Source organism: Eurypyga helias, unplaced genomic scaffold (assembly GCF_000690775.1).
Source record: "Eurypyga helias isolate BGI_N326 unplaced genomic scaffold, ASM69077v1 scaffold43970, whole genome shotgun sequence".
NCBI lineage: Eukaryota > Metazoa > Chordata > Aves > Eurypygiformes > Eurypygidae > Eurypyga > Eurypyga helias.
The window spans coordinates 981-15360 of record NW_010224653.1 but is presented as its reverse complement, the minus strand read 5'-3'; the positions used below and the strand labels follow the sequence as shown (position 1 = coordinate 15360).

At 48.0% G+C, this 14380-nt stretch overlaps 1 protein-coding gene across 1 annotated transcript; it reads right to left on the bottom strand.

Moving 5' to 3' along the window:
* Positions 1–6234: 6234 nt before the first annotated feature.
* LOC104505002 (phosphatidylcholine:ceramide cholinephosphotransferase 1) lies at positions 6235–14169 on the bottom strand (the record flags this gene model as incomplete). Its single annotated transcript, XM_010146539.1, has 4 exons — positions 6235–7849; positions 10118–10284; positions 11000–11153; positions 14052–14169. Coding segments are annotated over 4 exons (619 nt in total), but the record flags the coding sequence as incomplete, so codon positions are not given.
* Between the last annotated feature and the right edge of the window lie 211 nt (positions 14170–14380).

The window sequence follows — 14380 nt, the reverse complement described above, 5'->3', positions numbered from 1 at the left end:
CCTCGTCCTGTCACTGGACACCACTGAGAAGAGCCTGGCCCCATCCTCCTGACACCCCCCCTTGAGATATGGATGAGCATTGATTAGCTCCCCCTCAGCTCCCTCTTCTCCAGCTGAACAGCCCCAGCTCTCCCAGCCTTTCCTCATGTGGAAGGTGCTCCAGGCCCTTCATCATCGCAGTGGCCCTGCGCTGGCCCCTCTCCAGCAGCTCCTTGTCCTTGTAGAGCTGAGGAGCCCAGAACTGGACGCAGCACTCCAGGGGAGGCCTCCCCAGCGCAGAGCAGAGGGGGAGGATCACTTCCCTCGCCCTGCTGGCCACAAGTTCCACAAGTATTTCTTTGGAAAACTTGAGCATGGTGAACAGGTTGCCCACCCAGGTGGGTATTAGCATAGGCACCTTCAACTGCTTCATGAAACCTCTAGTTCTTCTGGTAAAGTCAAACCTGCCGCCGCCAAGCTGTGAGAGCTTGTCCCATTGGGTTGAACAGGAGTTTTGGCTGTGGACGTGCCTCTTGCCTGCTCACAGAACTGTCTGAGCTTGAGCGATACGAGAAAACATGGTTAGAGCCAGCTCTAAATACATCATTTAAGGTCAGAACCCCTTTCTGTGGGTAGAGGTGAAAAGTACAACTTCAGTGGGGGAACAAGAGAAGGACAAAAGTGATGCCAAAGGGGTAGAAAACCAGAAAAGAAGGCCCATGAAGAACTGCTGCAGCCCCAGTACTGGGATATCCTGCATCCCTGGAGGGACTCAAGCAGCTGCCCTTGCACATGTGCTTAATAGCTGGTTGAGGGCGTGAAGATATTTTCCAGTAGAGACACCAACAGCTCTGCGGGATGTGGCATTTGGGTACATGGAGCTTATCAGGAGACAGCACGCTGTGTTGTGGAAACACCACTGGTCTACGGCATAGCTGAAAGCTGCTTCTTGTAGCGGGATCAGACCTATTTGTGGTGGTAGGTGGTGACCTTCCTGCTAGACAACACGGCTGGGAGCACACATGGAAAGTTGAGGAATGGCAGGTTGAACAGGGAGAAGGGCTTTTGCAAAGGTAGCAAAACTGGAACAATTCAGGTTTCTGAACTCAGAAGTCATGTGGATGACTGAGCAATACCTGAACTGAAGGGATATCTACCAAACGTTATTAAAATGTCCTGGGATGAGGTAGGAGCAGGGACCCTCCTGCCCTGCTGGACAACCAAGTCCTGGTGATTTTTTGCTGCTAATATTCAATCGGACAGGGGAACACCCAAAAATTCCCCAGATCACGTGCCTTAAACCTGCCAACAAATTGAATGCAAATGGGTCAAAGCTTCACCACAAGCAGGAAATACTTAGCCATCAATCATTTGAAGCAGCAGCTAAAGGCCAAACACACGTTCCCTGTCTCATACGTAACGCTGCCGCTTTCAAAACTGAAGTATCCCCCTTCGTGCCCCCCTGGCCTGGCCGAGGTTTCCCAGGAGCTGAAATGCAGAACATCATGAAGGGGTCGCACACCAAGGCTCCAGCAGGCCGTCCCTTCCATGGGATGAACCTGGGGGGAAAACGAACAGATGGAGAAAGGCACCACGTTTTCAGCAGCACAAACCAAATGACAGGGAGGGCACTGGAGCAAGTACCAAATTTTCAAACCCACTAAAGAAAAAAAACAACAACAAAAAAACCCCAACAAAAACCCAAACACAACAACAACAAACCAACCCACCCCCCCAGAGTGATCTGGCTGCCAGATGAAATGGGAAGGAATGTTTCGATTTCTGTCAAAATGCAGGCAACACCTGGAAGTAGAAGAAAGGCTGAAAACAAACAAACCGGAGTCCCTCTCACTGCTGGAAGGCAGAGAGCGGCGTCTTCTTGCCAAGGGGGAGACACCAGTGCGGAGAAACAGATAACGTCCTGAGCTCCTTGCCCGCTCTGCTTTCCTTTACGCCTATAAAATATTAAGTGGAAAAGGAAATAAATTTGCCTTGAGGGATAGCCGAGGCAGCACCTGGCAGAGGGCTGCCCGAGCCAAACCCACCCCCCCGGGCAGCAAACACAAACCCTTGCTCTGCACTCCGACACCCAGCACAGACTCATCGGACCCGACCCGCTCCACCAAAGAGGCTGAAATGAACCAAAATTAACCCAAAATCAAGGGTTGCTCAAATAACTTGCGTGGCAGCGTACCTTTCTCCCAGGGGAAATAGGATCAGTGGTTACGGTAACTCTGTGGTGTGACTGGCACGTGCCTGGCCGCAGGCAGCCAGCGGCGAAGCCCGGGCAGAAGCAATTGTTAGCATTAGGGAGTACGTTGGCTAAAAATCACCCAGGGCATCGTAAACAGGTCCAAAGAACAGACCCTTTGGATCTGGCCACTTTGCAGAGCCCGGGGAGGGAGATGCTCTACATGGGCAAAAGCAGGGCTTGGATGAATTGCTTTGATCCTTCCAGGGGGTGAAGGTAGCCTGAGGGAAAGGCCTTGCAGGAAGTTGTCCCCAGCGTGTTAAAGGGGATGGGACCAACGCCAAAGCCGCCAGAACCCATGGCACTACCTGGAGGATCATCCCTGTCATCAGAGAGGGGCATCAAGGGATATGTCTGTGTTTTGACAGAGGTCTTCTGAGAGCAAGATGGGTTAAGAGATTTCTAAGTCTAAGCCGGCAGCTCTTTCAGTGCTTAGGAGTGCAGGAGACTCCAGAAGAAACCTCTCAGCAGCCGATTTTGGCTTCAGTCCATCATCTCCCGGGCCCTTCACCGAGGTGCAACAAGGCGGCTGGCTGCCTTTGGAAGCATTTGTTGGAAAACACACGCTTTTGGTGACAACATCATCTTCATTCCCACCCCAAAGAGCATTTATCAGTCATTTCCAGGCCCTGGACGGAAACATGCAGCTCCATGGGCACGGCCCTCAGCTGGGATGCAGGAGAGCACGGGGAAAGCGTTGCTCTGAGGAAGAGCCAAGCAGCACGTGCAAAGCAGAAGTGCCCCCCCGTGCTGGAAAACCGATGTGTTTTCTCCAAGGAAGATGTGTATTCCTGCCAGGTTACAGGGGAGATGCGTGGCATGACCACGTTGCATGATGCAAGGGGTTCATCTCTATTTTGGAAACCGGGCTGTGGAAGGAGTCCTTATCACATGGCCAAGAAGCCATAAATCCTCCCGGTAAGCCCTTGCTGCCAGGATCTGCTGATTTGGGTGGGGAAAGCTGCCAGAACAGGAACTCGGGGTGCTTTGTCTTCAGGGAGCACTCCAGTACCCCGGCACCAGGAGGAGGGCAAAGCCAACGCGCAATACTCTGAGCCGTTCCCTGAACAAATGCAGGAGGGGGGAGGTGGGTGGGGGCCGGTTTCTCTTTTCAGAGCACAGGAGAGCTAAGAGCTCACTGCCCTTCCTTGGCTGGTGCGCCTCAAAAAGCTCCCGGCCCTGTATTTTAAGGCTGTTAAAACTTTCCCCACCCAGAAGGACTAAAAGCTAAACCGAGGTGGATCTCAGCAGCAAAGTCCACCCTCCTGACAAAGATCTTGGTTTCTGCTTGGCCAGGACTCGGACAATTGGCAGGTCCTTCTCCACCTTACACTGGCCTTTTCCAGCCTTTTCTGGTAGAGATCCCCCCTGCAATCTGCACTGGACAACACGTTAAGCTTCACACACAAACCAGGCTCCCTTCTGTCCTCCTACAGACACCCTCAAACCAGACAATTCCATGCTCAGCGACAAGTTAGGGGAGGACTGCTTTACTGGCAGGATGTGGGAAGGGTCAGTAGCTCCATCTGCTTCCATCAAGGCAGCACAACATGGATTTCCCTCCTTCCCTGGCCCAACTTTGCTGCGCTCACCTCCCTGACGGGGCATCCACGGTGAAGGTGCATCCACGGTGACGGGGCATCCACGGTTCAAGGCAGACGCACTGTTAAAACTTTCCCCACCCAGAAGGACTAAAAGCTAAACCGAGGTGGATCTCAGCAGCAAAGTCCACCCTCCTGACAAAGATCTTGGTTTCTGCTTGGCCAGGACTCGGACAATTGGCAGGTCCTTCTCCACCTTACACTGGCCTTTTCCAGCCTTTTCTGGTAGAGATCCCCCCTGCAATCTGCACTGGACAACACGTTAAGCTTCACACACAAACCAGGCTCCCTTCTGTCCTCCTACAGACACCCTCAAACCAGACAATTCCACGCTCAGCGACAAGTTAGGGGAGGACTGCTTTACTGGCAGGATGTGGGAAGGGTCGGTAGCTCCATCTGCTTCCATCAAGGCAGCACAACATGGATTTCCCTCCTTCCCTGGCCCAACTTTGCTGCGCTCACCTCCCTGACGGGGCATCCACGGTGAAGGTGCATGTGCGTCTGAGCAGCACAAGCTTCACGGTTCAAGGCAGACGCGCATGATGCGCCAACGCCCCAGGGCAAAGGGATGATGCACATGGTGGTTCAGCCTCCAAGTGGGAACAGGACTGCCCGTGGAAGCTGGCAAGGATGGCATCCTAGAAACACAAAGTTCAAAAGGTGAGCGTGGCTGCTCGCAGTCTCCAGGAGACTGCCATCATCCCTTGGCTACGCCTCTACGGAAAGCACGGTCTGAGGCATCACTGTGGAAGGCTCTGAGGAGACCTCATTGCAGCCTTCCAGTGCCTGAAGGGGGCTACAGGGAAGCTGGGGGGGACTTTTTACAAGGGCCTGTAGTGACAGGACAAGGGGTAATGGGTTTAAATTGAAAGTGGGGAGGTTTAGATTAGATATCGGGGAGAAGATCTTCCTGGAGAGGGGGGGGAGGCACTAGGACAGGTTGCCCAGCGAAGCTGTGGATGCCCCATCCCTGGAAGTGTCCAAGGCCAGGCTGGATGAGGCTTGGAGCAACCTGGTCTAGTGGAAGGGGTCCCTGCCCATGGCAGGGGGGGTGGAACTAGATGGTCTTTAGGGTCCCTTCCAACCCACACCATTCTGTGATTCTATGAGGTACCACACCTGAATGGGCTAGGGAAGATGCAGCCAAAGCGCTCAAGGGAGGGAAATTTGGGATCCCCAGTGAGCGCAACGCTCAACAATAAGCAGCTGCACCCCTCGCACTGATCCCCGCAGCGTTAGTGCCATCGCCCGGCTTAGCTGGTGCTGCCGAGCAGACACTCGCAGGGAAGAACAAGGCAGCACAAGGGCCTGAGTGCGGAGTTAACACGGATGCACAACCGTTTTGTCCCGTATCCATTCCCTCGGTCCCCTCTTCCAGCCCAGGCAGGGCCCAGAGCAACGGCACGGCTCTGAGCATCGTGTCCCTGCTTGCCCAGCCCTGTTTCTCACGACAGGATGCCTGACCGGAGCACAGCCCTGCGGCGGAACGTAACCCAGGTGAGACCCGTGCGGTAAGTCAGACACTACAAGACAGAATTCAGCAGATTCCATTTAATGTCATGTGCGTATATCCATACATTTACTTATGTCAATGGGTTTGGTGCGCGTGACGCCAGGTCTTGAAAAATCTACTCGCTCTTTTACGTCTGGGAGCACGAATTCTCTCAAGCAATCGCCTTGGGGCGGGCTGGCTGACCTTAAAAAACCGACTTTCCAGCACATAGCTGCAAAGGTAACACCAAGGCAAAGCACGCAGGGCGGATCCCCAGGCTTCGCAGACAGCTCTGCAAACGCCGTCACAAAGGGGTTTGCTGAGCAGCACGAAGAAACCCCCTCCCTGCCGGGGAGAAAGAGAACTGGTAAGCAACGTGTTCGTCGTGCCAGTACCCCACGCAACGGCGGGGCAGAGCAGCACAAGCGACGCCCCGCCAGTTCCTCAAGGAAGTTTCTGGCCCAGGCTGCGGGGCAGGTCAGAGCGGAGCAAACCACCTCCACCCCCCAGACAAAAAGAAGAAAGGAATGTTGTTTTCCCACCGCTACTCACTGACATTTCCCTGCCTGTTTTTCCTCTCCTGACAGAGCCCGGGGCCCTGGCTGCCTACCCTGCCCTGCGCTCTGTCCCAGCAGTTTTGGGGTAGATTTTTCAAGCCCTGGTGATGGTTCCCAGGAAGGCCCCTCCCATCCGCCCCGGCTCCCGCGCGATCAGAATCGGTTGCATAGCATTTAGTCAGATAAGGCACTGATTTGCCCAACGCCAACAGCAATTCAAAAGCAATGCAGTTTCCATACAGTCCAAATTTGATGGCCTACTGTGCAATAACACATAAACTCAAAGGCAAGGTTTGGAAGAATAAACCCAGCTTTAAATTTAAACTTAATAGCAAAGAGATAAAGGAAACTACATTTTTCAAAAGCCTTTTTATTTTCCTTCACCATTGTTGTTGTACAATACAAATATCACCTTGTGAATACACAAAAACCCTACAGAAGATAACTCTGCTTCACGTAAAATACAGAATGGATATATATATATTTATATATATATTTTCTCTTCTTCATTCTTTAAAAAAACTATTTTGTTCTGCACATTGGCAAGTTCAGGATAGAGTACTTCCCCAGACATACAGTATGTATGGTAGGAGTGAAACTTCATTACATGCAGTTTCTGCACAAATATTTTAAAGAAATAGATTATCTTTGTTGTTTTTCAACAACATCTCAATACGGGATGGAGAAACCATTCGTAGTTCACGCAGTGATCATTTGTAAAATTCTTAAAAAACAGGAATTCATGGCTGTTTTTGCTTTTGAAAATACAGCTACCAAGTAGACCATAAAGTGAGATACCTTTTAGTTTGACCTGCCCACAATGTGTGAGCAAGATCGGACCCTTTTTATTTGGTGGTTTTCCCCCCCCTACACATGGCAATTTCAACATTATAAGCAAATTTCCAGTTTAATTTAGCTATAAATGCAAAAATTAGTAATTATACAGTATATATAATTCTGCTTTCATGGAATACTTTATTTTAAATAAAAACATTTAAGACTGCCTACTGACCATACAATCAAGACAAGAAAGGCACTAGAAACATAGACAAATCTCTCTCTCCCAAGAAGCATTTTCTTTAAATTTTAACTCTCTATTCTCTGACATGTAAAAATCTTTTTAAATTTAATTTTTTATACACATTTTGAAAAATAAAGTTAGGAAATACTTAGAAAATCACTTTACAATTTTTTTTCTTCTTTTTTTTTTTTTGCACTTTTTGACACAGTCACTGCAGATTCTACAAAATCAAGATTACCAAACCTTCCTGTGTCTATCATCTTATTCGTAGCACGGTGCAACAGGTAGAAAGATTTCTCGATTTACCCAAGGCAGGTATTTAGAAACCTTCATATAGTCATTTGCTAGAAAATGGCTTACAGCCCAATCTTTGGGGCAAGAGATATGAAAAGTATGTTTTCCCAAGAAAATAATATGCTTTATTCCCAGACGTGACTGGAAAGACCAGAACTTATGATATAAAAGCTTTCATTTATGCTGTCGCATCATATACAAAGGAACATGGTGATGGACAAATGTAAATCCCAAATCTAGTAACAAGAAATGTATAACAGTGCATGATAAGTTAAATCTTCTTTATTGTTGTCCAACGCAGATCCTTTGGAGAGAAAAATGATCACAGTGCTTACCAGGTAACTGAATAGGTTAAGTCAAGGGTTAAAAGAAAGGGTTAGGGAGCGGTTGATTTTTTTTTATGGCATCTTCTCGTACAGAGTTCTTAGCACTTGGGACAGGTCCCTTCCCCCCGTTTCGTCCATCGACACGCTGTTACGTGTCATTCACCAGGCGGCTGTATTTCACCTGCCTGCCCCGGTGCAGCACCGGCCAGGGGAAGGGCCAGTGGTAGGAGCGAGGTACAATTCCTTGGACATTCTTTTCAAAGTACTGGAAGGGCTTGTACCACCAGACCCTTGCGAGGAGATTAGTTTGGGAAGCTTCTTTTAGCACCTGCACAAAGATAATCGGAAAACAAGAGAGAATTACAAAAGAGCCCATCGCTTACGCGCGTGACGTCATCGCACATCGCGTGCTAGCATCCACCAGTGGCGCCTGTCTTACAGATGCTTCCACAGATCTCTCAGTATCTAGAAACACCCCCCAGACGGATCTGCACAGACAAAGATCGAGAGGAGCCAAGCTACTTTTCCATGGCCTCCCTGCACGCACCAGATGTCGCTCCCACGCGAGGCTCAACCCCGTTTCCAAGACCTCAGCTGTTCAGTGGTCCCATAGGAAAGGAGTAAATGGTCGAAAAGATTGGTCTTGCCTCTTACTTGGGAATGAAAAAACCCCAGCCCAAAGCACTGCTGCTTCAGTAAGTACCTCTGAGATCACATGTAGCTCAAGAGCCGCTTCAGAGCCCAGCTGCGTGCCGGCAGAACAATGATAGAGGCATGCCTCCCCCCACCCTGAGGAGGTAACGAACCCTGCCCTGCCCTGCCCTCCACGTGCTCTCAAACAGCCCCCACCCACCCTTCCGCTTCTCCTTGCCACGAGCAAGCCACGGCTGAGACACCGAGGGACTCACCCAAGCACCCTGCGGCACATTTTCAGTGCCAGAGCAGGGAAGCATCGGATCAGCCCATCACAGAGTGCAAGCACGGGGCTTACATGCTAAGTTTTCTTTCCATGTCACAAACTCACATGTAAAATAAACCCACTTCAGCCCCAGTGGGCTTTTGCTCTTAATTGTAAGGTCAGAGACAAGCCACAGCTGCACATGGAGCAGCGCCAGGAAGGAGAGACTAGTAGTCAGGTAAGGATCCAGAGACTGGTATTTCCCAACATCTCAGCAGCTTGGGAAGCAATGTTGAGCCATCTTCTGAGTCACACCACGCAGCAAAGAAGGTGCTTTGCCCTACAGTAAGGCAAAGGGCTTTTCTGACGCAAGGCCTCCTCAGCAGTCACGGCAAGCCTGGCTTCAGTAGCTTCCAGCTTGGAAGCACAGCCACTCAGCACTGTCATTCTGACAGAACCCAGGAGCAAATCCGAAGCAGGGCAGTCAGTCTGGTGCCGTACGACAACAACTACAAAGTCTGGGCACAAACTGCTGTCGAGCGCAGGGGTTCCCAAACTGAAGATTCAAGTGCATTCTTCCCAACTAGGCATTTGGTGGCAAAGAAATATCAGAGGGCTCGACTGCGGTGTCAAGACTTGCTTCAAGCAGCGTCCAAACCACTGGCGTAATATGATACAGTAGCTAGAAGGCTTTGATATGATCTAGAAGTCTGTACCATCACAATATGAATTAATTTCCTATCATCACACTAGGTCTTTCTTAAACATAATTAACTGGAGACGTATCCAACAGATAAGCAAAATATCTTTCTCCACATTGCCCAGAAAATACTTGGACACCAATTTGCTGTCACAGACCTATGAGTAAGGTTTCTCTTAACTCACTAGGCATTTCCCACAGGTAACAGACTTGAGCATTTTCTCTCACATGCCCCAACGCCGTAAGCTCATTTCTTATTAATCTAGTTCACTGGCAGGACAGTAAGAACGAGAATGACGTGAGACCTCGTTTAGACTACTCTGGTCAACCTCTGAGTCATTCACCACCGCTCTCTGGTTCAGTATTACAAACTGTGCTTTGCTATCCCCCATCACGTGCTGCACCTCTTCGTTCTTCCCTATCTTCCCTATCACCCTGTTTTTCAGGCCTTCCCCAACACCGGGCTTAGGGCAGGAGCAGCCTGTTCTTTGCTCCACTATCCTCCAAAACAAAAACATTTCCTTTGGTCAGCGCAACTTTACCATCTCTTAGAAACACTTTGACAAACTGCTTCATTTCTAGCGAGGCCTCATACTGTTCTTCAAGAGAACTGCCACCTAACCAAAGGGCACAAGCCACAGAATACAAGGAAAACTCAGTTAGCTTCAACTGAAAAAAAAAAAACCCAAGGCAAAAAACCCCACCACATCTAAATGGTTTGCTTTGCTCTCACAAAACTGGCCCAAATTCAGGACGACTCCAAAAATGAGGTTACACTGCAGCAGCAGAAATGCCCCCCTGTTTGTGGGTAGGCCTTCAACGCAACTGATGGCGTCTCTTCTTTCCCACAAACCCAGTGTGAGGGAGGAAGAGGGGGATGCTCCACAAGACTCCACTCTTACTCCTGCAAAAAGGCTCAAGGCAAAGTGTAGATATTTGCCCACCACCACGCTACGCCAAGAGGAGCCATGTGGATCCAAAGACTCTGAGAAACTCACTTGCTGGTTGGCCATTGTGTGATACCACCAGAAAAGTCTTGTAGTGATGTAGTAAGCCACCACCACGTCCACAGTGTAGTGGTCATGAGCAAGGAGGATGCAGAACATCCCAACCATGCTGAGTGCCCAGCAAAGCCAGTGATACCACCAGAGTCGCCGTGGAGAGTCTGGAATGAAGCATAAGCAGTGATTATTTCAATGTGTAACGTTATCAGCACGCAAGGCTATTGCTGTAATTAGCAGAGGGCACAGACTGCAACCGTGCATTAAGACTAAGGGCAGCAATGGCAAGATCTCAAAATACGTATCATTCTCTCAAGGAGTAACTTAAAACGGTACTCAGGGGTAATCAGGCTCTTGGAAAAACGGAAAGGTTATGAAATCTTTGAGAAACAAGCACAATGTGTAACAATATATTATACGCTGGTCAGTAAAATTAACGGATTTGTATGTCAGTATTGATTCTACATAGACTGCAATCCACTCCTCTTGCCTTTCACAAAAGATAAATGCATACAGTAAGGCCTGATTCCCGCAAAACGAGCAACCTCGCATTTAGCATGGCGTTCATGTCTCCAGACTAGGAAACACACAGCTGAAATACCATTCATTAGGCAGAGTGCAATGAAGGTTTCAATCATATCCCAAACAAAATCTTTTTAAAATAAAATGTTTCACTCAGACATCTACATGGTAAAGTGTTTTGTCTTCAAAGCTTTCTTTTTCAGTAAGACTTATGTCTTTAAAGTTCTATTATTTTTATCTAGCAGAAGAAGTGTGTATTTTTACTGTAATTGTATTCACCGATCAGCACAGCAATAATTCTTCAATTAGGAAGGAATCATACAACAGGAAATGCCACATGAGCAGTAAGGAACTTACACTCTTTGATAAATAAGTATGTAAGAGTTAGTATGACGGTGTGACCGCTGTACAGATAGTCGCCACACATGTTGTGGGATCCTGTAATGGACAATCCCCCGCCAGCAATCAGTTTCATTATCCTTCGCAGATGAGATTCCCAGTCTCCAAAAAGCTGGTGGAAGGGAAAACACAAAAGCACAGTAAACATCAGGGCGAACCTTTCGGAGTTGAAAGCAATGGTGTTAGCCAGAAACTTTGCCTTCCAGTATTTGCTCTTTTTGCTTTGATACACAAGATCAGTCACGTTATTGATAAGTACTTGTTGCTGCTACCTTGTAAAGGAGTGATCTTTCTTCCCAGGTCTCACTGGCAGCCTTTGCTAATGTGCAGTTGTGCAGGAAAAGGACTTTTAGTGGGAATCTTCAAGCAGATCTATTGTGTTCAGTTCTCTCTTTATTCATCATATTCTTGCACTGGCATATACAATGTGAGTGTGTGTGTACATATATATATATATATGTATAGCCATTACATATGTATAGGTTCAGAATAATGTCTCTTGGAAAACCTACAACTTGTGTCTCAACAATCCAGCTTCACCAACAAAAAGGAATTAAAAATATTTCCAGCGACAGCTAGAATTTTGTCATGTTCCCTAAACATCTGTTTTTCTTTATGTTCAAGAGGCAATGCACTCTAAAATAAATCAAGCTGGATTTAATTTATCTGGTTCATAACAGCACAGGCCCTGTGGATGATAATCCAACAGAAAACAGGATGAACTGCCCAAGCTCTATGTCCAGCTGTCGAAACCCAGATTCAATGCACAGAAGTGAGTATCTCACTCCAAAATCTCAGGCCTCCCACTGCCCTGCCTTGGAAGGTCTTCAGAATCGTTTATTTCCACTTCGCACTTCAAAAAAACCCCATATACGGTGCTTGTCAGGCACGGTGCCAAAACTCTGCATGGGCTTTAACTCACACAATCCACCTGAGCAACAGGGGATGTTCCTCCATGCCTGATGGATTTGCCCTGACCCACCTCCCAGCCGTGATGCTGCCTCAGAGGGTATTTGTGAAAAACCTTCAAATTTGCCTTACCAAAGCCAAACCAAAGCAAGCCAAGACCTTCTGGTGAGGACACTCCTCTCCCTCCTCCCAGGTGGCCGAGGGGCAACTGGCACTATCCCAAGACTTTGCTTTTGCTGCTCTGAGCTCTAAACCAAGCCCAAATGTTAAACAAACCCACAAAGAAAATGCATGCCATGAGACAAGCACGACCGGAACTTACTGAGCACCTCCAGGACCCAGCGGGAAGCAGAAGCCGTCTGAGCTCAAAGGAGCAGGACACATGGATCAATACATGTGACTACACAGGTGCTGCATCCTTACCTCATTTTATGAAGTTTTAAAAGCCATGGTAATCATTTAACAGTCAGAAGGAAACAGACCCCCTGGCTGGCCATTATAGGCATGTTTTTCTTTTATTTTAAAGCTCAGTCTTGCTTTAAGAAGTGGAAATCATTCATTTCTGACAGATTTAAACAGGGTCTTTGCAGCAATTAAACATTTCCTGCTAACAGTTGTTTACAAAACATCAAAACGCTCTCCAAAGCCTACCCTTCATGATCACATATAACTCATTAAGGTACTGAGAAGTTATTCTTTTCCCAACAGTATATTGGTAGCTTTCAAGAAAGCCCAGCTAATCCTTAGTTCTACCGGGGCAACAGAAGAGCACGACATAGGCTTGTCTCTACCTGAGTAATGAGATGGACTTGCCAATGCTGTACATGTCCAGAAATGGCAGATTTACTCACTTCAGCCCATAAATACCTGTGTCCTTTCTTCTTTAATTTCATAATGGCTGACTGATCAAGTACAATGTTGGCTCCTCTCCTACTCGCTTCTGTTTACAAAAGACCTCGGTCCCTCAAAAAGCCACACGTGGCTTGGCAAATGCTTTGCCTTGTCCAACAACCAGTGTAGTACGTTCGTTGGCTTTATTTCCCTGAGGAACCAAAGCGTTTTGGCTTTGTACATACCAGCAATCCTCACCAGAACAGCGACAGCACGTGGACTGACTCAAATCCTGACTTTACTACCTGTAAATCAGAGATTTTACTACCTGTCATCTAACTTACGGTGGTGCACACAACGCCACTGGACTGTGTGTGCTGTAGATATTTCACAGAAATTACTCCCTCCCTTCCTTTGTCCTGCTTAAATCAAGCTATAGCACAAAGAACCCCAGGAGGGGCACAAAGATAAACCACTAAGAGACTTGTGTCTAATATATGCACCTTGCCCCTTTCCGCAGAAGTCCAGCCTGTAGGACTGCATTTCCCCACCACGAACAGCACGCTGCAGTAAGGACCACTCTTACACCAACGCTGGGCGATGAGATGGATGCGACACCACCATCCCTGTCCCATCTCCACCCCAAGAATTACCCTTCAAGGCTGGCTACAAGGGTCTTGCCCAAGCAACTCTGTCTCAGTGGTTTCAGCCATGGCTTTCCCAAGCCCATTTTATTCCTCAGCACAACAAACAGGAGGCAGTGCTAGATTGTGGAGGAGGTGGCAAATCCTTGTGCTATCAAAATGGCAAACATATATATATGCGCCTACAAACAGCTGCAAAGGAGACAGTCTCACCAGCCTTAGAAAAGTCCCCTTGAGCCATTTGCAAATACAAATCCCACTTGGACTTGACACACTGAGGCGTTTGGAAGAAACGAGTCACATGTGGCCGCTCCACAGGTTGCACACCTTCGACTGCTTTGGTGGAGATAGAAAAGTGCTGACAGTGCACATCAGCTGAAAATGCTACAGAAATTGTGTAGAGGAGCACTTTGAAATGGGTGGGAATGTCTGCACAGCCCCGGAGTGACTGTCAACACCTTCACCGAGAGGGAAGGTGATGATCTGCAGAAGGACGTCCCCATCATGCCAAACCGGTATTTTCAAATTAGTAATAATTATTGAGAAAGTGTTGCTCACGGTTTTGTAACAGCAGGACAAGGGGAAAACATACAAATTAAAATACGGAAAGGCAGCCAGAAGTTTACCTTTGGAGAACACTTGAAATGCATGCCGGGTACTGGGAGTGTAGTCACATACATCGTAATACACCGATACAGGTATAGTGTGCCAACTATACAGAAAAATCTTCTGCTAATTATAGACCTGGGGGGGAAAGAGAGAAAAAAAATAAAGTCACTCAATGCAAACAAAGTATGCCAAGGTAAATAAAATAAACTACCAACTGTACTCCTCTCCATGCTTTCAAAACTCATGACAGTATCAGCTTCCACCTGAGAATACTGAATTACTTCACAGATATTCCCACGCTGTACAGGTGAGAAAGGCAAGAGCAACCCAGCTAAAATTACCCATG